At 47.6% G+C, this 25,175-nt stretch overlaps 1 protein-coding gene across 2 annotated transcripts; it reads left to right on the top strand.

Moving 5' to 3' along the window:
• The first annotated feature begins 552 nt into the window (after window positions 1-552).
• On the top strand, window positions 553-25,175 carry LOC115190050 (mRNA-decapping enzyme 1B-like). Of its 2 annotated transcripts, none has more exons than XM_029748540.1 (9): window positions 553-951; window positions 3,177-3,217; window positions 5,671-5,798; window positions 13,677-13,740; window positions 14,585-14,747; window positions 17,472-17,603; window positions 17,839-18,912; window positions 20,018-20,245; window positions 23,988-25,175. In XM_029748540.1, the coding sequence occupies exons 1-9, from the start codon at window positions 793-795 to the stop codon at window positions 24,066-24,068; spliced, it is 2,070 nt and encodes a 689-aa protein (XP_029604400.1). In that variant the 5' UTR covers window positions 553-792; the 3' UTR covers window positions 24,069-25,175. The 2 variants fall into 2 exon arrangements, with proteins under 2 accessions (XP_029604400.1, XP_029604399.1); XM_029748539.1 differs by having other exon boundaries at window positions 13,674-13,740.

The raw sequence follows: 25,175 nt of genomic DNA, 5'->3' as shown, positions 1-25,175 counted from the left end.
AGCCATAGAAACATATAGAACTAAGTGTTGAATCACTTGTCATTGATATTACACACTAAATATAGCCTAGCTCAGTGCCCAAGCAAAAGGCAGCGTTGAGGAAAATAAATGTAAAAAAGATCGACGTTTTACAAAGGAAGTAGCGCCCTCTAGAGCCACCATTGCAGACTGCATAGGTTTTTTCCATCAACTTGGGCAGCAGACATTTTCAGGCCTGTGATATGCGCAAAAATTGTAAGTATCTGCTTTAACAACGTATTAACTGGACTAATTAATTAACAAAATAACGAATTTTAATTATCAGACCGATATAAAAGTGACGTTGAAGTAAGCCTTCAATAACATTTCAGAACAAAATGGAATTCAATGGATTCAACGATGGATTCTAACAAGAAGTCATTGTCAAATTCAAAAGTAATTTTGGTGTAACATGCCTGGCCAATAAACATCCTTCATCACCTTCTGCTTCGGCCTGATGAAGCGGGCAATCTATTTTTCGAGATTGATTAACGTTCCTTATTGCCATCCACGCTCAACTCATCATGCCTAACTGTTTACAATCTGTTCGACGAAACATGGCTGCTGTCAAGTGAGCTGTTGATAGTGTACCGAACAGTTACAATTCACTTATATGTTCTCTTAAATTATTTATTTTAAATATTTTAATTCATAACAGTGTATTGTGACAGGGATAGTTTCAATAGTCTGCGTTTTACTTTGGAACCGTCACAAATTCCTTCACCGCGATAACGTGCCAGTTAGCATCACTAGCTAGCTAGCTCAAGGAGAACAATGACGGCAAGCTCATCGGGTGGAAACACCTGTCTCACTGCTAAAGGTTTGGACATTAGTCTCGCAGCCCTGCAAAGACAAGATCCTTACATCAACAACATTGTAGATGTGGCGAGTCAAGTGGCGTTGTATACTTTCAACAACCGATCAAATGAATGGGTGAGTTAAGGGCTGCTAGCGCTGCTCTGTTCGCGCTCCCTTCTCTTTTCAACAAAGTTGCATGTTATCTAACGTTAAGTAACATCTTAGCGGACTGATATGGATGCCACGTTATGAACTAGTTTGCCAGGTTGAATTCACGTGGTTTTGGGAGATGTGGCTAGCCATAGCTAGTATTCCAAGAAGCTAGTTAGCTAACATCACCTATATCGCTTTCACGTCCTAGTCGGAACGAGGAAACTCAAATGTCCGACTTGCTAACTGGTTGGACGCTACACGTGTATAACTAACCTATTAACGAGTCGGACATGATCTAATTCCGACTGGCACGTTAACTCGGCAATAATGCCAGCCCCAATATCTGCATTCGAGTTGTCGCCTAATGCCGCGTTTCAAACTGGGAACTCTGGAAAATACAAGGTCAAATCATGAAGTCAGTGATTTTTAGGCCGGAGTTCCGGAGTTGGATGACCGTTCAAATCGATTTTTCCCAGTTGGAAAATGTTTTCTTTTCCGAGTTCCCAGTTGTTTTGAAGGCGGTATATCGCCCACGAAGCTCCGATTCAATCTCACATTAGACAGCTCAGTAAGCGTTTTCTCAAAATCGGTTTGTGACACAAATTCTAGAGTTTCGCAGAGCAGCTATCTTAATGTACTCCTCTTACGGCCGATAGCGATGGAATTAAGTGTTTTCAAGATGCATCTTTCCTGAAACACCATACAGAGGAGGTCGCTGAAAGACTGCATGGTCGGTCTGCAGTGGCCATACAGCAGTTACTGTTATGCGGCCTCTGCAGAAGTCAAAGCAAACATAAATGTTGCGCTTAGCAGAGCTGGTGTCAAGTGAGTTTGTGTTTTATACAGGACCTCCCGCACCAACCTACATCAACCAATCATGTCCATGTTGAGATGTATGCAGCCCTCCACATTGTTACAACATTTGAGAGGCGCACAGCATGTGGTATGGGGCTTGATTTGTCTGGAGGCTCCACGATTGCATCACACCCTCCATTGGAAGCCTCCGACCACATTACCCAGATCAAACATAAACAGTCTTTAAGTGCATGTTTGAGCATGTGTCTATACTGATAGGATGGAAAGGGAGCTCAGCTTTCTCCATTCAATCATTTCCTTCACATTATAATTATTTCACAATACTGACCATGGATCAGCTCCTAGAGAGATATTTCCACCTATGGTTGCAAATATTGAGGCAACTTATTCTAATGCTTACTCTACAATAAAGAGCTAAATCACAGATTCGGCACGTTATTGTGCATGTTAAAGCCAATTTATGCTTGATCCAAAATGTAGTCAGAGGTTCCTATGGAGACGCGTCATACTCATCGTCAACAGCTGGAACGCACACATACCGGGGCACACAGTACCCATTGCCCTCCAGCTAGTTATTATTGTTAGATGTGGTGGACAAGAGTATTCATCACATTGCTGCTGGGTTTGTAAACAGCTGACAGTTTTCAGACTGAATGTTGACATAGTAGCTAACTAGGTGAATGAATATCAGTCACCCAGAACCAGATCTGGTGTGAATACTTGCTTCTGGATTTGATCAATTCCAAGGTAACACAATGATGCTGATACTCTGATTTTTATCACTTCAAAATTGTGCACCAAACAAACTAATGATTGCAACGTTAAACCATACAACTCTATGCATAAGGATGATTTTAAAGAATATTTTACAAAAACACATTTACTTGATGCGAGGTACAGCGTTTGGTGACATTAACAGAATGATGGTTTGTGCTATTTGTACAATCATTCTGTTACCCAACTTTGCATCTGTTCCTCTAAGTAAATGTGTTTTTTGTGTGCTTGTGTCTAGAGTTGTGTGGTTTAACTTTGAAGTCATTGTTTTTTTGTTTGGCATACATTTTAAAGTGAAAAATCTGTCTCTCGGAATCATTCTGTTATCGTGGAATTGCCCACCTGGTTCTGAGGGTGGGGGTGGTGAACCCCTCCCCTTTCAAAAATAAATACAGGAAATATGCAGGTGTAGGTGCACCCCAAAATCATGATTGGTCCAAATAACCAGTGACTCAGAAACCATGGCACCGGTAGAAGTTTTCTTCATAACCCTCATATCCCACAGCCTACGTAACATTTTGCTGTGAATGGAGAGATCGATGAAGACTCTGTTCAAGCAAATCAATGTCTCTTTTAATTAACTCAACCCTAATCAGTTACTGTATGTTGTTTTGCAGGAGAAGACTGACGTGGAGGGGACCCTGTTTGTTTACACAAGGTATGATGGGTCTTTTTTACGATGCTAGCTAATTACTTTTTCTATGTACTTCCCAGTGAGCTTTGAATCTTGGTGGGGGTGAATCCCAAGTGGCACCCTATTCCCTTTATGGTGTGTCACGTTTGACCAGGGCCCATAGTCAAAAGTGTAGTGCACTATATAGGGAATAGGGTGCCATTTGGGACCGGTCTCTGTGTGTACTTCAGCTGTGAGCTGAGAAGCCTGCCTCCATCAGGTTAAATATAATGGGCTTAGTGGGTTAGCTACGTCAGCCCCCCTCCCTCTGAACAGATTGGTTATCACTGAGCAGACTATTATGGCCTGTAGCCTTGAAGAGCCATGACTACTTCCACACACCCTATCCCACCCAGGAAATAGGTCGTAAACATGTAGCACCTTCTGTCTCCTTGTAGGACTACTTGAACATGTAACACCTTTCTGTCTCCTTGTAGGACTACTTGAACATGTAACACCTTTCTGTTTCCTTGTAGGACTACTTGAACACGTAACACCTTTCTGTCTCCTTGTAGGACTACTAGAACACATAACACCTTTCTGTCTCCTTGTAGGACTACTTGAACACATAACACCTTTCTGTTTCCTTGTAGGACTACTAGAACACGTAACACCTTTCTGTCTCCTTGTAGGACTACTTGAACACATAACACCTTTCTGTCTCCTTGTAGGACTACTTGAACACATAACACCTTTCTGTCTCCTTGTAGGACTACTTGAACACATAACACCTTTCTGTCTCCTTGTAGGACTACTTGAACACGTAACACCTTTCTGTTTCCTTGTAGGCCTACTTGAACATACATTACCACTGTCATTCTTGTTCTCCTAAGAAAATACACAAACTCAGATGCATGTGCTCACCAGTTAGTTTCCAGTCTGTTAGCACCTTACACTGGTTATTCAACTTGTAATGTAAAGTACCTCCCTCCTGTTTTTACCGATGTCCTCCTGTGTACTCTGCTATTAACTCTGGTATAATGCCTGTGTACTCTGCTATTAACTCTGGTAAAATGCCTGTGTACTCTGCTATTAACTCTGGTATAATGCCTGTGTACTCTGCTATTAACTCTGGTATAATGCCTGTGTACTCTGCTATTAACTCTGGTATAATGCCTGTGTACTCTGCTATTAACTCTGGTATAATGCCTGTGTACTCTGCTATTAACTCTGGTATAATGCCTGTGTACTCTGCTATTAACTCTGGTATAATGCCTGTGTACTCTGCTATTAACTCTGGTATAATGCCTGTGTAATGTAAAGTCCATTAATTAAGGATCGGACCCCTTTTTAAAATTTTCACCCAAAATGACCCAAATCTAACTGCCTGTAGCTCAGCACCCAAATCTAACTGCCTGTAGCTCAGCACCCAAATCTAACTGCCTGTAGCTCAGCACCCAAATCTAACTGCCTGTAGCTCAGCACCCAAATCTAGCTGCCTGTAGCTCAGCACCCAAATCTAGCTGCCTGTAGCTCAGCACCCAAATCTAACTGCCTGTAGCTCAGCACCCAAATCTAACTGCCTGTAGCTCAGCACCCAAATCTAGCTGCCTGTAGCTCAGCACCCAAATCTAACTGCCTGTAGCTCAGCACCCAAATCTAACTGCCTGTAGCTCAGCACCCAAATCTAACTGCCTGTAGCTCAGGACCTGAAACAAGGATATGAATATTCTTGATACCATTTGAAATGAAACACTTTGAAGTTTGTGGAAATGTGGAATGAATGTAGGAGAATATAACACATTAGATCTGGTAAAAGAAACAAAAAAACATGCGTTTTCTATTACATTTTTTTGTTCCATCTTTGAAATGCGAGAGAAAGGCCAGACATTAACATAGGAGCCAGGTGTAATTTAGACTGATCCAGTGAAGAACTACCTCACAACACAACATTTTGCATCAAGTCAGCCAGGAGTTTGCCCAAATGTGCCGAATTGGTCAATTTATACTTTTTCAAGTACATAACTATAGAGAACATACAAAAATGCTATGGTAATAAAAAATGTGGAGCCAGAGACAGCAGTGGGATAAAACTGTAGAGCCAGTTCCTACATTTTAATATACAAATGTATTTTTTCAAACTACACTACATTTTATCTCTGGGATCCTCAGGATGACAAATCAGAGCAGATTACTGAATACATTAGTACATTATTTACCTTGATAGGTGAATGTATCAAACCAGTTGCTGTGATAAGTGTTTTGTTGTTGTGCACTATGCTCTAACAATAGCAGGTATTTTTCTTCTGTAATAGCTACTGTAAATTGGACACTGCAGTAAGATTAACAAGAATTTAAGCTTTCTGCCCATATAAGACATGTCTATGTCCCGGAAAGTCTAGTCAAATTATCGCAAATTGAGCAACAACCGTCCCGGTTTATGGACCGATCCTGTACAGGTTAACTCTTTCTATTCATGCCCTCCTGTTTGTCCTCAGGCTAGCATCTCCCAGACATGGCTTCACCATAATGAACAGGCTGAGTATGGAGAACCTGACTGAACCCATCACTAAAGACCTGGACTTCCAACTGCAGGATCCGTTCCTACTCTACAGGAATGCTCGCTGTAAGTCCCCTGCACTATTCAGCCTACCTACATAGTACCAGGGCTATTAACCCTCCCTACTCAGAACCTGGGCTCGCTGTAAGACCCCTGCACTATTCAGCCTGCCTACATAGTACCTGGGCTAATAACCCTCCCTACTTAGAACCTGGACTATGTGCCGGAGGTGTGTTTACATCACCACAGGAACTATGTCCCGGAGGTGTGTTTACATCACCACAGGAACTATGTCCCGGAGGTGTGTTTACATCACCACAGGAACTATGTGCCGGAGGTGTGTTTACATCACCACAGGAACTATGTGCCGGAGGTGTGTTTACATCACCACAGGAACTATGTCCCGGAGGTGTGTTTACATCACCACAGGAACTATGTGCCGGAGGTGTAGGCCTGTAGATGTTGATGTTTGCATTCCAGATGATATTTATTTCAGTCCTGCTAGGCTACACGTCTCAGGAGATTTACATTTGATTAGAGCAGATGTTACATTTGTAAAAAGAGATTGGATGTGAATCATGGTCAATACTACTGGAGTGTTCAGCGTAGTTTAAACAGATTGAAGATGCAGCTAACTTTCTACCATGTGGTGTAGTCCAGGAATCCTGGCCCATCATGGAGAACTTCATTTAAATGAGAACTATTTGCGGAGTGCATATCAGACCTGGGTTCAGGCACTATTTGAAATCTTTCAACACAAACTTTGAACGTGTCCCCTATCCCGGCTGGAGTGCCTGATGGATGGGATTTGTAGTTTGGGGACTATTCAATTAGTCTGTTAAGCCAGACAAGCTCAATGAAGCCCACATAAAGTGGTTGAAATAACTTCGAATAGAATTTGAACCCAGGTCTGTTGCAGGCTGAGAAAGAGACTCAGTGCTGCAGACACACACATACCCTGAGGAGAGGAGCCTGGAGCCGTCTCTAGTCTAGTGGCTGTGGCCCCACAGGTCCATATATGGTTCAGAGGTATTTTTGTGGCAGTGGTCCCGGGTTTGAGTGCCTCTGTGCCGGTTTTCTACAGCAAGTGTCCTGCCAACAGCAGAGAGCCAGCCAACCAGCCGACTACGTTAGATACACACCAACCTGTCATTATAAGTGGGACACGCTACACACACACACACACACACACACACACACACACACACACACACACACACACACACTGATGTACACATCATTCTCAGTGACAGGCAGGTGGAATGCTTTGTTTAAGATATTGCTGGAGTGCTCGTTCTAATTATTAGACATTTACACACAAACAAAACTGTCCGTGAGGAAAAAATATATCTAACTGAGTTATTTATATGTGATGTTTAGAACACCACACGTCCCTCAACATGACCTTCCACGAGAGGTCACAGAATCTTATCACTGAACAAATATTTGGTTATGGGGTCGTTAGCTGGTGGCAGTGCCAGCCAGGCCAATTTACAATGTTGTCTCAACTGGGACGCCATTGTGACATTGACAGCAAGCCGGTAATAGCTGGTTTTTGGACGAAATAAATTAAATATATATATATTTAAATAAATAAACTAAATTCTTTAGGCCACTTGTCCTGGAGGAGAAGAAAACATCCCATTGTAAAATAATGCTTTTAGTCTGTTCATTGATGGAAATACATTTGACTGGTTGTGGTTATTGGTCTATAGGTTAATTTGCATAATTTAGTGGAATTAAATTGGGGCGTGTGTACAGTATTCCTTATCTATCTTATTTATCACACCATACAGATTCAAATCTGTCAGACATCACAAGAGCTGCTACAGTGTCTCCAACAGAAAATGCATAGTGAACGTAAGGCAGGCTTCCTCAGCACAGGATGCGTGGTCTTAACATATACCTCATCGTTCTGAGACCTGAATGTTTAATAACATATGAGGCATGTCTTACCTGGCTTCCAGTAGCCTAGCCAACATCTGTGGAGGCCATTCTTTATATATATACTTTCTTTCATTGTCCAGTAGCCAAAAGCAGCATCCTGGTTATATTAGCATCCCCTGCTAGTTGTTGAATATCTCCCTTCGTTCTAACAGGTATTTTCATCTCTGTCACATGAAACCGCTCTCATGTGCAGTGCCCTTCTGACAACAGTGTTTCCCTGCTCATTTCATAATGGAAGGCACGTTGCTGTGCTTATAATAGTTTATCAACATTTCAAGCCAAACGTTCTGATCTGTTGCATCAGATCATTGCTTTTTAATGTAAACATGTTTAATGTAGCCAAGGCCTGCTGGGTGTATGAATGTGGATCTATTGTCCTACACCTGTCCTATAGTCTGTTTAGAATAGTGTCCTATAGTCTGTTTAGAATAGTGTCCTATAGTCTGTTTAGAATAGTGTCCTATAGTCTGTTTAGAATAGTGTCCTATAGTCTGTTTAGAATAGTGTCCTATAGTCTGTTTAGAATAGTGTCCTATAGTCTGTTTAGAATAGTGTCCTATAGTCTGTTTAGAATAGTGTCCTATAGTCTGTTTAGAATAGTGTCCTATAGTCTGTTTAGAATAGGCAATATTTTTCTTTCGACAAGCTGACAATAGAATAGGTCAACTTTTCTACTATGGGGGATAGTAGTTTGACATAGGCTAGTGTTTCCCTTTATAGTGCACTACGTTTGACCAGAGCCTATGTGTTCTAAATAGCACCCTATTCCCTTTATAGTGCACTACGTTTGACCAGGGCCAGGCCACTATATAAGGAATAGTGTGTCATTTGGGACACAGACATATGACAAGTCTTTGAGGCTTTCCTTACCTCCTGGTCGTACGTAGGTGTAGTCCATCTCTGTCTCTGTGATGAGCATCCCCTTGGCTGGCCCAACCTCCGGCTCCTCGTGAAGACGCTCATGTTTGGCTTTCCGCTGGAACAACCTCCCCAACATAGTCCCTCTAGACGATAGTCTAGTAGTAGTGTTGTGGAGCTGCAACTAGGTGACAACGTTTAGACAACGTTTCCTCTGGTACTGCTGAGATACTAGTCTCCTGTCTGTCTGTCCTCTGGTACTGCTGAGATACCAGTCTCCTGTCTGTCCTCTGGTACTGCTGAGATACTAGTCTCCTGTCTGTCTGTCCTCTGGTACTGCTGAGATACCAGTCTCCTGTCTGTCCTCTGGTACTGCTGAGATACTAGTCTCCTGTCTGTCTGTCCTCTGGTACTGCTGAGATACTAGTCTCCTGTCTGTCCTCTGGTACTGCTGAGATACCAGTCTCCTGTCTGTCCTCTGGTACTGCTGAGATACTAGTCTCCTGTCTGTCTGTCCTCTGGTACTGCTGAGATACCAGTCTCCTGTCTGTCCTCTGGTACTGCTGAGATACCAGTCTCCTGTCTGTCTGTCCTCTGGTACTGCTGAGATACCAGTCTCCTGTCTGTCTGTCCTCTGGTACTGCTGAGATACTAGTCTCCTGTCTGTCTGTCCTCTGGTACTGCTGAGATACCAGTCTCCTGTCTGTCCTCTGGTACTGCTGAGATACTAGTCTCCTGTCTGTCCTCTGGTACTGCTGAGATACCAGTCTCCTGTCTGTCCTCTGGTACTGCTGAGATACCAGTCTCCTGTCTGTCCTCTGGTACTGCTGAGATACTAGTCTCCTGTCTGTCCTCTGGTACTGCTGAGATACCAGTCTCCTGTCTGTCTGTCCTCTGGTACTGCTGAGATACCAGTCTCCTGTCTGTCCTCTGGTACTGCTGAGATACCAGTCTCCTGTCTGTCTGTCCTCTGGTACTGCTGAGATACTAGTCTCCTGTCTGTCTGTCCTCTGGTACTGCTGAGATACCAGTCTCCTGTCTGTCTGTCCTCTGGTACTGCTGAGATACCAGTCTCCTGTCTGTCTGTCCTCTGGTACTGCTGAGATACCAGTCTCCTGTCTGTCTGTCCTCTGGTACTGCTGAGATACTAGTCTCCTGTCTGTCTGTCCTCTGGTACTGCTGAGATACCAGTCTCCTGTCTGTCCTCTTCCTTTAACACACCCTTTTGTTCTATGATGAAATAATGAACCAATAGAACCCTTTCTCTGGTTTACAATACTGAGGTCCCTGACCTGTCTCTCCTCTTCCTGTCCCTGTCTCTCCTCTTCCTGTCCCTGTCTCTCCTCCTCCTGTCCCTGTCTCTCCTCTTCCTGTCCCTGTCTCTCCTCCTCCTGTCCCTGTCTCTCCTCCTCCGGTCCCCGTCTGTCCTCTAACAGTACTGTCTTCTCAGAGAGACTGTCTGGTGTGAGGCTGGGTAATGTCTGTCCTTCCCAGAGAGAGTAGTATACTAGTCTAACCAGAGTAGTCCCCTGTAGCTACTGAGCTAAGTGGTCTCTCCTCCAGCGATCTCTCTCCTCGCTGGTTCTTAATTTTCCCAGGATTTGGAGACTTGGTCTGGTCCTTTTTCCAGGCGGTGACCTTTATCTTGGCTCTCCACAGCCCCAGGCAGGCAGGCAGGCAGGCAGGCAGGCAGGGCAGTGCAGGGTACACAGCTCAGGGGGCAGACAGGATGGCAGCAGGCAGGCAGACTCAGTAGCAGCTCCAACCTTAAGATCCAGCTACTCAGACCTCCCAGTGATTTACCCGCTGTCCTCACTGACTCAGTTACTCTCTCACTGTAGTCTGTCTCTCTGTCAGTCAGGAGCCAGCATGCTCTAGTCTACTGGCTGGCCCTCAGTCTCCGCCCTGTCCGCCCCACTTCACTCCTCTCCTTTCTCTCTCCTTTCTTATCTCGCCCCCTGTCCTCTTTTTTTGGCCGTCCGGCGAGCCAGAGCGTTATCTTCCTACATGGCCTATTTGAGGCTGTGTGAGTTCTTACTGTGATGGAGGTGACAGGAGAAGTGTTCCTGGTCTGCCTGTCAGCAGGGCTCCTGTCTCAGTCAGGCTGAGTAGAGTAGTGGCCTGACTTCTCCCTGCTGCAGAGCCTTCAATAACCCCTCTACCCCAGCACCTAATGAGTCCGGCCCCAGCCTGCCCCTAACCCTGGGTCACTGCCACAGAGACATGTTGTGCTTTCTCATAACACATCTGTCTGTAATATTGACGTTGGCTACACTGACTAGTTATTAGACTTAGAAGGTAATGAGGTCATGGTGACAGAACCCAGAACCTTCACTTCATCCATAATAATGTCATGAATCACGACTAAACATCATGAGGAGATCAACACAGCACTTTTTTAAATGTATTTTATCTTTTATTTCATCCATGATAGTCCACTCGGTAAAAGTCGTCACAGTTTCCAAGAAGTTAAGGTGGTCTGGCATGAGTCGTAACTGATAAAGATGGTACGTTTTAATATAATGGCTGTAGGTAATCTCACTGTGTCCTGCTGAACGCAGCCCAGCCGCCCCTTCCTGGAATCTAGTGGTATGTCTTCTGTTCCGGGAATGTGAGGAATCGTCCTGGATGAGCGCTCTTCCAGTAGGAGAAAGGGTTTATACGTAGCACCTTCTCCACCGTGGGGGATTTATACGTAGCACCTTCTCCACCGTGGGGGGTTTATACGTAGCACCTTCTCCACCGTGGGGGGTTTATACGTAGCACCTTCTCCACCGTGGGGGGTTTATACGTAGCACCTTCTCCACCGTGGGGGATTTATACGTAGCACCTTCTCCACCGTGGGGGGTTTATACGTAGCACCTTCTCCACCGTGGGGGGTTTATACGTAGCACCTTCTCTACCGTGGGGGGTTTATACGTAGCACCTTCTCCACCGTGGGGGGTTTATACGTAGCACCTTCTCCACCGTGGGGGGTTTAAACGTAGCACCTTCTCCACCGTGGGGGGTTTATACGTAGCACCTTCTCCACCGTGGGGGGTTTATACGTAGTACCTTCTCCACCGGGGGGGGTTTATACATAGCACCTTCTCCACCGTGGGGGGGTTTATACGTAGCACCTTCTCCACCGTGGGGAGTTTATTTGTAGCACCTTCTCCACGGCGGGGGGTTTATACGTAGCACCTTCTCCACGGCGGGGGGTTTATACGTAGCACCTTCTCCACCGTGGGGGGTTTATACGTAGCACCTTCTCCACCGTGGGGGGTTTAAACGTAGCACCTTCTCCACCGTGGGGGGTTTATACGTAGCACCTTCTCCACAGTGGGGTGTTTATAACGTAGCACCTTCTCCACCATGGGGGGTTTATAACGTAGCACCTTCTCCACCGTGGGGGGTTTAAACGTAGCACCTTCTCCACCGTGGGGGGTTTATACGTAGCACCTTCTCCACCGTGGGGGGTTTAAACGTAGTACCTTCTCCACCGTGGGGGGTTTATACATAGCACCTTCTCCACCGTGGGGGGTTTATACGTAGCACCTTCTCCACCGTGGGGAGTTTATTTGTAGCACCTTCTCCACGGCGGGGGGTTTATACGTAGCACCTTCTCCACGGCGGGGGGTTTATACGTAGCACCTTCTCCACCGTGGGGGGTTTATACGTAGCACCTTCTCCACCGTGGGGGGTTTAAACGTAGCACCTTCTCCACCGTGGGGGGTTTATACGTAGCACCTTCTCCACAGTGGGGTGTTTATAACGTAGCACCTTCTCCACCATGGGGGGTTTATAACGTAGCACCTTCTCCACCGTGGAGGATTTATACGTAGCACCTTCTCCACCGTGGGGGGTTTAAACGTAGCACCTTCTCCACCGTGGGGGGTTTAAACGTAGCACCTTCTCCACCGTGGGGTGTTTATACGTAGCACCTTCTCCACAGTGGGGTGTGTCCCATAATATCACATTTCCCCTCAAGTGTTCCCTCATCTAAAAGCGTTGTATGGGTGGAGACATGGGCTAGTGGGAGTTTCCACCATATTTCTTATACCAGTTATTTCATTTTTGAAATCAGTTAATGGAAGTGAACAAGTGCACTCTGAGAGGAAAGAGAGATGATTGGGACAGAGCCCCTATTCCTCTTCTGACTGCCTGCCAGGAAGGAACGCATCAGAGAACCTGCCAAAACACACACACACACACACACACACACACACACACAGCAGTGAACCTAGCTCAGCAGTTGCCAACATTCATGGTTCAGTTTATTTTAGACTTTGGATCACACAAACACGTGTTGTAACGTTTTGGTTCCTTTCTCCCAGAGTTTTGTGATGTCTGTGTAATGGCTCCCGTGGCTCTAGCTGCTGTATTTAGCCGTGGCTCTAGCTGCTGTATTTAGCCGCGGCTCTAGCTGGTGTATTTAGCCGTGGCTCTAGCTGGTGTATTTAGCCGCGGCTCTAGCTGGTGTATTTAGCCGCGGCTCTAGCTGGTGTATTTAGCCGCGGCTCTAGCTGGTGTATTTAGCCGCGGCTCTAGCTGGTGTATTTAGCCGCGGCTCTAGCTGGTGTATTTAGCCGCGGCTCTAGCTGGTGTATTTAGCCGCGGCTCTAGCTGGTGTATTTAGCCGCGGCTCTAGCTGGTGTATTTAGCCGCGGCTCTAGCTGGTGTATTTAGCCGCGGCTCTAGCTGGTGTATTTAGCCGCGGCTCTAGCTGGTGTATTTAGACGTGGCTCTAGCTGGTGTATTTAGACGTGGCTCTAGCTGGTGTATTTAGACGTGGCTCTGTCTCTGAGGGGACTGATGTTGACCTCGCTGCTGCACTGAACTCTGTTTTATCTGGATTTAGATTGGACCCTCCATTATGGCCATTGACTGACCTGTGACCTGTCTCTCTGTCTCTCTCCCTGCTCTGCTCTCTCTGTCTCTCTCTCTCTTGCTGTCTCGCTCCCTGCTCTGCTCTCTCTGTCTCTCTCTGTCTCTGCCTCTGTCTCTCTCTGTCTCTCTCTGTCTCTCTCTGTCTCTCTCTGTCTCTCTCTGTCTCTCTCTCTCTCTGCCTCTGTCTCTGCCTCTGTCTCTCTGCCTCTGTGTCTCTGTCTCGCTCTCTCTCTCTGTCTCTCTCTCTCTCTCTGTCTCTCTCTCTAGTAGCTATCTATGGCATCTGGTTCTATGATAAGGCGGACTGCCAGCGCATCGCAGAGCTTATGAAGTAGTGAGTAACACACACACACACACACACACACACACACACACACACACACACACACACACACACACACACACACACACACACACACACACACACACACACACACACACACACACACACACACACACACACACAGACTCCCATCCTCTCTCTCTGTGTCCCCATGACACTGTCCCTGCAAGCGATCATCACTCACTGTCTACCAACAGCTACTTGCCACTGGTGTCTGTCTACACTGCTGCACTAAAACACTGGTGTCTGTCTGTCTACACTGCTGCACTAAAACACTGGTGTCTGTCTGTCTACACTGCTGCACTAAAACACTGGTGTCTGTCTGTCTACACTGCTGCACTAAAACACTGGTGTGTCTGTCTACACTGCTGCACTAAAACACTGGTGTCTGTCTACACTGCTGCACTAAAACACTGGTGTGTCTGTCTACACTGCTGCACTAAAACACTGGTGTGTCTGTCTACACTGCTGCACTAAAACACTGGTGTCTGTCTGTCTACACTGCTGCACTAAAACACTGGTGTGTCTGTCTACACTGCTGCACTAAAACACTGGTGTGTCTGTCTACACTGCTGCACTAAAACACTGGTGTGTCTGTCTACACTGCTGCACTAAAACACTGGTGTGTCTGTCTACACTGCTGCACTAAAACACTGGTGTGTCTGTCTACACTGCTGCACTAAAACGTGCGTGTGTGTGTGTGTGTGTGTGTGTGTGTGTGTGTGGTGTGTGTGTGCACTACCATTGCCAGTTCACAACAGCACAGACCGACACACCGACTGACTGACACACACACAGACCAAACAACACACACCTCTAACCTCTCCTCTCTCAGTCTGACGAAACAGGAACAGGCCCTAGCCCAGCGGGGTCAACAGGGACCGGGTCAGGGGGGCTTGGTGTCTCCTCGAGCCCTGGAGGCAGCAGGGGACCCTGGGAAGGGACAAGGAGTGGACATCCTGCAGATGCTGACCAAAGCTCGCAATGAGTATGACAAGGTAGGTCCCCACTGTATGTGTTTACCACTATGACAAGGTAGGTCCCCACTGTATGTGTTTAGCACTATGACAAGGTAGGTCCCCACTGTATGTGTTTAGCACTATGACAAGGTAGGTCCCCACTGTATGTGTTTAGCACTATGACAAGGTAGGTCCCCACTGTATGTGTTTACCACTATGACAAGGTAGGTCCCCACTGTATGTGTTTACCACTATGACAAGGTAGGTCCCCACTGTATGTGTTTACCACTATGACAAGGTAGGTCCCCACTGTATGTGTTTACCACTATGACAAGGTAGGTCCCCACTGTATGTGTTTAGCACTATGACAAGGTAGGTCCCCACTGTATGTGTTTACCACTATGACAAGGTAGGTCCCCACTGTATGTGTTTACCACTATGACAAGGTAGGTCCCCACTGTATGTGTTTACCACTATGACAAGGTAGGTCCCCACTGTATGTGTTTAGCACTATGACAAGGTAGGTCCCCACTGTATGTGTTTACCACTATGACAAGGTAGGTCCCCACTGTATGTGTTTACCACTATGACAAGGTAGGTCCCCACTGTATGTGTTTACCACTATGACAAGGTAGGTCCCCACTGTATGTGTTTACCACTATGACAAGGTAGGTCCCCACTGTATGTGTTTAGCACTATGACAAGGTAGGTCCATCACCGCCACGCTGATCCTCAACACGGGGGTCCCTCAGGGGTGCGTGCTTAATCCCTTTGTCTACTTCCCGGTTCACCTACGACTGCGTGGCCAAGCACGACTCCAACACCATCAAGTTTGCTGACGACACAACGGTGAGACAGCCTATAGGGAGGAGGTCAGAGACCTGGCACTGTGGTGCCAGGACAACAACCTCTCCCTCAACGTGAGCAAGACAAAGGAGCTGATTGTGGACTACAGGAAAAGGCGGGCCAAACAGGCCCCCATTAACATCGACGGGGCTGTAGTGGAGCGGGTCGAGAGTTTCATGTTCCTTGGTGTCCACATCACCAACAATCTATTATGGTCCAAACACACCAAGACAGTCATGAAGAGGGCAGGACAAAACCTTTTCCCCCTCAGGAGACTGAAAAGATTTGGCATGGGTCCTCAGATCCTCAAAGTTCTACAGCTGCACCATCGAGAGCATCCTGACGGGTTGCATCACTGCCTGGTATGGCAGCTGCTCGGCATCTGGTCCCGTGTGGCTCAGTTGGTAGAGCACGGTGTTTGCAACGCCAGGGTTGTGGGTTCGATTCCCACGGGGGACCAGTACGGAGAGAGAGGAGAAAAAAAAAATGTTTTATGAAATGTATGCATTCACTACTGTAAGTCGCTCTGGATAAGAGCGTCTGCTAAATGACTAAAATGTAAATGTAAATCTGACCGTAAGGCACTACAGAGGATAGTGCGTACGGCCCAATGCATCACTGGGGCCAAGCTTCCTGCCATCCAGGACCTGTATACTAGGCGGTGTCAGAGGAAGGCCCATAAAATTGTCAGATTCCAGTCACCCAATTCATAGACTGTTCTCTCTGCTACCGCACGGCAAGCGGTACCGGAGCGCCAAGTCTCGGTCCAAAAGGCTCCTTCACAGCTTTATCCCCCAAGCCATAAGACTGCTGAACAATTGATAAAATGGCTATCCGGACTATTTGCATTCACCCCCCCCCCCCCCCCCCCGTTTGTTTTTACACTGCTGCTACTTGCTGTTTATTACCTATGCATAGTCACTTTACTCCTACCTACATGTACAAATTACCTCAACTAACCTGTACCCCGGTACCGGTACCCCCCTGTATATAGCCTCATTACTAACCTGTACCCCCTGCACATTGACTCGGTACCGGTACCCCCCTGTATATAGCCTCGTTACTAACCTGTACCCCCCGCACATTGACTCTGTACCGGTACCCCCCTGTATATAGCCTCGTTACTAACCTGTACCCCCCGCACATTGACTCTGTACCGGTACCCCCTGTATATAGCCTCATTACTAACCTGTACCCCCCGCACATTGACTCGGTACCGGTACCCCCCTGTATATAGCCTCATTACTAACCTGTACCGCCACACATTTTACTCGGTACCGAGCTGACAAGGTAACTATCTGTCGTTCTGCCCCTGTGCAAGGCAGTTAACCCACTGTTCCCTGATGTCCGTTAAGGCAGCCCCTCCGCACCTCTGATTCAGAGGGTTAAATGAGGAAGACTCATTTCAGTTGTACAACTGACTTATGTAGGTATCCCCCTTCCCGGTACCCCCTCTATATAGCCTCATTATTTTGTTACTTTAAAAAAAAAATCTTTATTTAGTAAATATTTTCTTAACAATTTTTGTAACTGCATTGTTGGTTAAGGGCTTGTAAGTTAGCGCTTCACGGTAAGGTCTGCACCACATGCTACCACTATGACAAGGTACTAACACACCACTACCACTAGGGGGCACTAAAGCATATAACAAGGCTGCAGCCTGTGATTCATGTATTTCTGAAGAAGTAAGATGTCTGCTGCTGTATCATAATGTGTGCATACTAATGTATTCCTGAATGCACCATGTATGAAAATGGGTTAAATGAACAGACATCAATGTCCTGTTATTGTGTCTCCCTCTGTCTGTCTGTCTGTCTCTGTCTGTCTCTGTCTGTCTCTGTCTGTCTCTGTCTGTCTGTCTCCCTCTGTCTGTCTGTCTGTCTGTCTGTCTCCCTCTGTCTGTCTCTCTCCTCTCAGGGTGGTCAGCCAGAGCCTAAAGAGATAGGAGGGTCTAGTGTTCTTAATGCCAACCCCAGCCTGATCAAACCGATCCCTGTCAAACCAATGGAGAGATTTCCCCAGCAGGGGCTACAGGAGAGGCCTGTTCAGGTACACAGAGCCTTTCACCTTATTCAACACACAGGAAATAAGTACATTTTAAATGTGGTTTATCCACCCTGTGAATTAGTGTTTTTTTTTTAAATGGTCATATTGCTGATTTCTAACAGTGTTGAGCTGGTTTCACAGTTAGTTTCTGTTTGTTTTCCTTATGTTCTCTCCTTTCTGTTTCACACCACCGATCTCTCACCCTCTCTATCTCTCCATCACCCTTTTTCTCTCTTAGGATAGTCAAGGAGAGCCCAGGCCTCTCTCTCTGGCAACTCTGTTTGGTGTCCAGCAGCCCAGAGCAGAGCTGGTCTCTCCCATGGCTGGGTCCGGGTCAGTAGGTCCAGGGTCCCAGCCCCTGGGGAAGCCTGGAGGCGTCCGCCCGGCGGTGGCCCGCTCCTTGTCCTACGATGACCCAGTCCAGGCCCAGCTCCATCTCCAGGCCCAGGAAGGGGGTCTGATCTCAGGTAGCAGCCCCCCGCAGCACTGCCCTGCCTTCCAGAAGCTCATGAAGGATGCCGCCTCCTCCTCCCAGCCTCAGAACCAGCTCCAGCGAGGCGGTCCTATGGAGCAGCTCCAACCCGTCTCCGAGTCACCCGAGAACAGACTGCATGAGAACGGAGCCCCCTCTGTCCAACACCACCATCGGACCCAGGCCAGACAAGACCCCATCCAGAGACTGTTCCAGAACCAGCCCACTTCCACCACCTCTTCAATGACGACCTCCGCTCCCTGTTGTTCTCGTCCTCCTCCTCTCATCCCTGGTCTCCAGTCTGCTCATCCTCAGCCTCTCCTGGTGGATGCTTTGGGCTTCCCTGGTTCTCAACACCATCACCTCCACCTCCCCCCTCACCAGGCCCAGCCGTTGTACTTCAGCCCCACCAAGCCGCCCCAGATGCTGGTCCCCATGTTGCCCTCACACCCCTCCCAGTCTCAACCTCCCCACCAACCCCAGCCTGGTCATCCTCAACCTCAGTCACAGCCCTGTCACTCTTTCCACCCCTTCCAGCACCCCCAGCCCTTATACCTCCACCCCCAGCCAGGTCACCCCCAGCCGGGGCAGCTAACTGGTGTCGTCTCCCCCCATGAGCTGCTCCAGAGGCTGCAGCTGGTTCAACAGGAGCAGAGTCTGGTTCCGGAGCCCACTAGGCCTTCCTCTAACCTGGCTCCCCGCTTCCACGAGCCTGTGCCTCTAGCCCCCTCAGCCCCCCCAGCCATGGGGCAGCACGGCCAGCAGTCAGCTTCTACAGCCAGGTCTCTGGACAGTTTGGCTGACAACAACTCTGCAGGCACCACTGCTCAGAAGTTCCAGGTAAAAAAACTAAATATATCCTATCTCACTCAAAGGACCTTCAAAAAAAAGTGCTGGAGTGGTTTTGTACAGGGAGGGATCTGGGTTTGTGTCTCTAACCATCTCCTCTCCATCTCCAGGTGATCTCCAGGGAGGGATCTGGGTTTGTGTCTCTAACCATCTCCTCTCCATCTCCAGGTGATCTCCAGGGAGGGATCTGGGTTTGTGTCTCTAACCATCTCCTCTCCATCTCCAGGTGATCTCCAGGGAGGGATCTGGGTTTGTGTCTCTAACCATCTCCTCTCCATCTCCAGGTGATCTCCAGGGAGGGATCTGGGTTTGTGTCTCTAACCATCTCCTCTCCATCTCCAGGTGATCTCCAGGGAGGGATCTGGGTTTGTGTCTCTAACCATCTCCTCTCCATCTCCAGGTGATCTCCAGGGAGGGATCTGGGTTTGTGTCTCTAACCATCTCCTCTCCATCTCCAGGTGATCTCCAGGGAGGGATCTGGGTTTGTGTCTCTAACCATCTCCTCTCCATCTCCAGGTGATCTCCAGGGAGGGATCTGGGTTTGTGTCTCTAACCATCTCCTCTCCATCTCCAGGTGATCTCCAGGGAGGGATCTGGGTTTGTGTCTCTAACCATCTCCTCTCCATCTCCAGGTGATCTCCGGGGAGGGATCTGGGTTTGTGTCTCTAACCATCTCCTCTCCATCTCCAGGTGATCTCCGGGGAGGGATCTGGGTTTGTGTCTCTAACCATCTCCTCTCCATCTCCAGGTGATCTCCGGGGAGGGATCTGGGTTTGTGTCTCTAACCATCTCCTCTCCATCTCCAGGTGATCTCCGGGGAGGGATCTGGGTTTGTGTCTCTAACCATCTCCTCTCCATCTCCAGGTGATCTCCGGGGAGGGATCTGGGTTTGTGTCTCTAACCATCTCCTCTCCATCTCCAGGTGATCTCCAGGGAGGGATCTGGGTTTGTGTCTCTAACCATCTCCTCTCCATCTCCAGGTGATCTCCAGGGAGGGATATGGGTTTGTGTCTCTAACCATCTCCTCTCCATCTCCAGGTGATCTCCAGGGAGGGATCTGGGTTTGTGTCTCTAACCATCTCCTCTCCATCTCCAGGTGATCTCCCCCCAGCGTATCCCAGCCACGGTGGCACCTACCCTGCTCCTGTCCCCCAGTGTCTTCTCCCAGGCCAAGCGCCCCCAGGCCAAAGCCTCTGGGGACACCCACTGCCCCCCTGGCCCTCATCCTCCCTCAGCCCTCCTGGCCCCACAGGCCCCTGACGACCCCCAACCCAGGGGCCTCTCTAAGAGCCAGCTCCAGGCCACCCTGCTGCACCTCATACAGGTAGGAGAGAGGAAGAGCCCGTCTGTTTTTACAGAAACAAAGTTACACTGAACAAAAATATAGTAGCATCACGCAACAATTTCAATGATTGTACGTCGTTACAGTTCATATAAGGCAGTGGTCACCAACCGGTCCATCTTCAAGGCATTACTAGTCGAGTTATTCCTAACGTTTCTGGAGAAAAGCCAACGATAAAGGCTTGCCCTGTTGGCGGTGGGTGCACTTGATTCAGAAGCCCTGTTGGTAGTGGGTTCACTTGATTCAGAAGCCCTGTTGGCGGTGGGTGCACTTGATTCAGAAGCCCTGTTGGTAGTGGGTGCACTTGATTCAGAAGCCCTGTTGGTAGTGGGTGCACTTGATTCAGAAGCCCTGTTGGTAGTGGGTTCACTTGATTCAGAAGCCCTGTTGGTAGTGGGTGCACTTGATTCAGAAGCCCTGTTGGTAGTGGGTTCACTTGATTCAGAAGCCCTGTTGGTAGTGGGTGCACTTGATTCAGAAGCCCTGTTGGTAGTGGGTTCACTTGATTCAGAAGCCCTGTTGGTAGTGGGTGCACTTGATTCAGAAGCCCTGTTGGTAGTGGGTTCACTTGATTCAGAAGCCCTGTTGGTAGTGGGTGCACTTGATTCAGAAGCCCTGTTGGTAGTGGGTTCACTTGATTCAGAAGCCCTGTTGGTAGTGGGTGCACTTGATTCAGAAGCCCTGTTGGTAGTGGGTGCACTTGATTCAGAAGCCCTGTTGGTAGTGGGTTCACTTGATTCAGAAGCCCTGTTGGTAGTGGGTTCACTTGATTCAGAAGCCCTGTTGGTAGTGGGTGCACTTGATTCAGAAGCCCTGTTGGTAGTGGGTTCACTTGTTTCAGAAGCCCTGTTGGTAGTGGGTGCACTTGATTCAGAAGCCCTGTTGGTAGTGGGTTCACTTGATTCAGAAGCCCTGTTGGTAGTGGGTGCACTTGATTCAGAAGCCCTGTTGGTAGTGGGTGCACTTGATTCAGAAGCCCTGTTGGTAGTGGGTGCACTTGATTCAGAAGCCCTGTTGGTAGTGGGTGCACTTGATTCAGAAGCCCTGTTGTAGTGGTAGTTGGTAGTGGTGCACTTGATTCAGAAGCCCTGTTGGTAGTGGGTGCACTTGATTCAGAAGCCCTGTTGGTAGTGGGTGCACTTGATTCAGAAGCCCTGTTGGTAGTGGGTTCACTTGATTCAGAAGCCCTGTTGGTAGTGGGTGCACTTGATTCAGAAGCCCTGTTGGTAGTGGGTGCACTTGATTCAGAAGCCCTGTTGGTAGTGGGTTCACTTGATTCAGAAGCCCTGTTGGTAGTGGGTGCACTTGATTCAGAAGCCCTGTTGGTAGTGGGTGCACTTGATTCAGAAGCCCTGTTGGTAGTGGGTGCACTTGATTCAGAAGCCCTGTTGGTAGTGGGTGCACTTGATTCAGAAGCCCTGTTGGTAGTGGGTGCACTTGATTCAGAAGCCCTGTTGGTAGTGGGTGCACTTGATTCAGAAGCCCTGTTGGTAGTGGGTGCACTTGATTCAGAAGCCCTGTTGGTAGTGGGTGCACTTGATTCAGAAGCCCTGTTGGTAGTGGGTGCACTTGATTCAGAAGCCCTGTTGGTAGTGGGTTCACTTGATTCAGAAGCCCTGTTGGTAGTGGGTGCACTTGATTCAGAAGCCCTGTTGGTAGTGGGTGCACTTGATTCAGAAGCCCTGTTGGTAGTGGGTGCACTTGATTCAGAAGCCCTGTTGGTAGTGGGTTCACTTGATTCAGAAGCCCTGTTGGTAGTGGGTGCACTTGATTCAGAAGCCCTGTTGGTAGTGGGTGCACTTGATTCAGAAGCCCTGTTGGTAGTGGGTGCACTTGATTCAGAAGCCCTGTTGGTAGTGGGTTCACTTACCATGTTGCGTTTCTATTTTTCTTCAATGTATTTACATAACAAGAGTAGCAATTCTGCAGGCGTCAAACTCTCCAGTCCTTGAAGAAGCAGCTGGTCTCACAGCCGAGTGGGTTGTCCTGGGTTCCTGCCTTTATGTTTATATTCACTGTCTTTCTGCTCAGGACACCGTCAGAGACACGCTGTTTATGTTCAGTCTTTGTACAGACAGACAGTCTTGCCAAAGGACCTTGAGGTTATTCATCGACGTGCAGACAGACAGACACTGTCCTGCTAAAGAGAGCTGTTTCAGACCAGCGCAGACAGACACTGTCCTGCTAAAGAGAGCTGTTTCAGACCAGCGCAGACAGACACTGTCCTGCTAAAGAGAGCTGTTTCAGACCAGCGCAGACAGACACTGTCCTGCTAAAGAGAGCTGTTTCAGACTAGCACAGACAGACACTGTCCTGCTAAAGAGAGCTGTTTCAGACCAGCGCAGACACACACTGTCCTGCTAAAGAGAGCTGTTTCAGACTAGCACAGACAGACACTGTCCTGCTAAAAAGAGCTGTTTCAGACCAGCGCAGACAGACACTGTCCTGCTAAAGAGAGATGTTTCAGACCAGCGCAGACAGACACTGTCCTGCTAAAGAGAGCTGTTTCAGACCAGCGCAGACAGACACTGTCCTGCTAAAGAGAGATGTTTCAGACCAGCACAGAGTGCAGACACACACTCAACCTGTCCAAATACTAATGTTTTGTTTGTATTCCACACTCCTGATCAGTTGCTCGCTTATCTCTGTCTACTTCTCTCCCTTCCTCTCCATCTCTCTCCTCTACTCCTCTCCATCTCTCCTCTACTCCTCTACTCCTCTCCCTTCCTCTCCTCTACTCCTCTCCATCTCTCTCCTACTCCTCTCCATCTCTCTCCTACTCCTCTCCTCTACTCCTCTCCATCTCTCTCCTCTACTCCTCTCCATCTCTCTCCTCTACTCCTCTCCATCTCTCTCCTCTACTCCTCTCCATCTCTCTCCTACTCCTCTCCATCTCTCTCCTCTACTCCTCTCCATCTCTCTCCTACTCCTCTCCATCTCTCTCCTCTACTCCTCTCCATCTCTCTCCTACTCCTCTCCATCTCTCTCCTACTCCTCTCCTCTACTCCTCTCCATCTCTCTCCTCTACTCCTCTCCATCTCTCTCCTCTACTCCTCTCCATCTCTCTCCTACTCCTCTCCATCTCTCTCCTCTACTCCTCTCCATCTCTCTCCTACTCCTCTCCATCTCTCTCCTCTACTCCTCTCCATCTCTCTCCTCTACTCCTCTCCATCTCTCTCCTACTCCTCTCCTCTACTCCTCTCCATCTCTCTCCTCTCCTCTACTCCTCTCCATCTCTCTCCTACTCCTCTCCTCTACTCCTCTCCATCTCTCTCCTCTCCTCTACTCCTCTCCATCTCTCTCCTACTCCTCTCCTCTACTCCTCTCCATCTCTCTCCTCTACTCCTCTCCATCTCTCTCCTCTACTCCTCTCCCTTCCTCTCCTCTACTCCTCTCCATCTCTCTCCTCTCCTCTACTCCTCTCCATCTCTCTCCTCTCCTCTACTCCTCTCCATCTCTCTCCTCTACTCCTCTCCATCTCTCTCCTCTACTCCTCTCCATCTCTCTCCTCTACTCCTCTCCTCTACTCCTCTCCATCTCTCTCCTCTACTCCTCTCCATCTCTCTCCTCTACTCCTCTCCATCTCTCTCCTCTACTCCTCTCCATCTCTCTCCTCTACCCCTCTCCCTTCCTCTCTCCTCTACCCCTCTCCCTTCCTCTCTCTAGCTCTCAATCCTTCTCCAACTCTCTCTCTCTCTCTAATTCTCTCTTCTCTCTCTTTCAGAACGACAGTTCCTTCCTGGATACCATCTATGAGTCCTACGCCCAGCGCTTCTCCACAGAAGCCACCGCAAACAAGTTCTGAGGCCAGGGCCCTGTTCAATGAGGCACCCAATAGAAAAATGTTTCTAAACGCTTTGCAACGGGAAGTGAAAATCAGCATTTCCTATTGGACGAGTCCAGGGAGCCCTTCTCCCTGTTGGTGTGTTTTCTTCCGTTAGGTGCTTAATGAGTCCCAAACCGGCACAATCATTTTATCATCTAAACCATTTGCTGATCTAGCTAAATGAGTCTTCCTAATGTGAGCACTGTGGGTGTAACCTGTGGATTCAGATTACAAGGAAATTACATTTTTGCCATTTTTTAAGATGTTTTTATCATAAGAATAAAATAATTGAAAGTTTGAATTGGATATTGTAGTAAGAGCTATCAAACAATTGCATATGTTTTGGAATGACTGTACTTGTTTTCAAAAGGTTCCTCTCTTAACTGAAATGGTTTTCCAGGCATTTGACAATGTTTAATTCACTTGAAGTTGGATGAGTTTATTTGAACACTTTATTAAGTGGAAAGTCCCGTTGGAAATATTTTCTATTTTAAAATCTTAAGCTTGTACTACCTCACAGAAGTGACCCTCTGTATCTCTGTTGAGGTAAACGTTTCCCAAAGGAGGAATTACATACTGTAGAACCTAGCATTTATTTTCATAATGCGTTTGGCTTTATTTCCACATGTCTGAAAGTCAAAATGTACAACGACACGGTTCTTTCAGTCTTCTGGGCTCACACATCCTAGACTAGTTTGATAGACGGTTTATATGTATCAAGCAAAGGGTTTAAGAAACTATTTTATGTTACGAGAGAGACGGATAATAGAATATTGTCTATTTTTCTATGCCGTTGTCATACAAGGACATTTTAAAAACACATTTTAAAAACACAATGTTGCAATGACAGTTTCAGGAAGTGTTTTAATTCACACAATCTGGCATGTATCAATTATTTTAAAACCTGGGAATCTGGAGTCCCATCATTTTGTTCTTTTGGTTTTGAAAACCACTTTTTCTTTTTTTTCTCCCCCTCAGAGTCCAACATTGTGACGCAAAGCCCACTTCCTGACTTGTTTCTTGTGTAATGATTGAACAGTCTCTGGACCACAACTGAATTGGAAATAAATGAATGTCTTCTTCAAA

This window comes from Salmo trutta, unplaced genomic scaffold (genome assembly GCF_901001165.1).
Source record: "Salmo trutta unplaced genomic scaffold, fSalTru1.1, whole genome shotgun sequence".
Classification (NCBI taxonomy): Eukaryota; Metazoa; Chordata; class Actinopteri; order Salmoniformes; family Salmonidae; genus Salmo; species Salmo trutta.
Note: the sequence above shows the minus strand (reverse complement) of the source record. Positions and strands in the feature narration are given on the sequence as shown.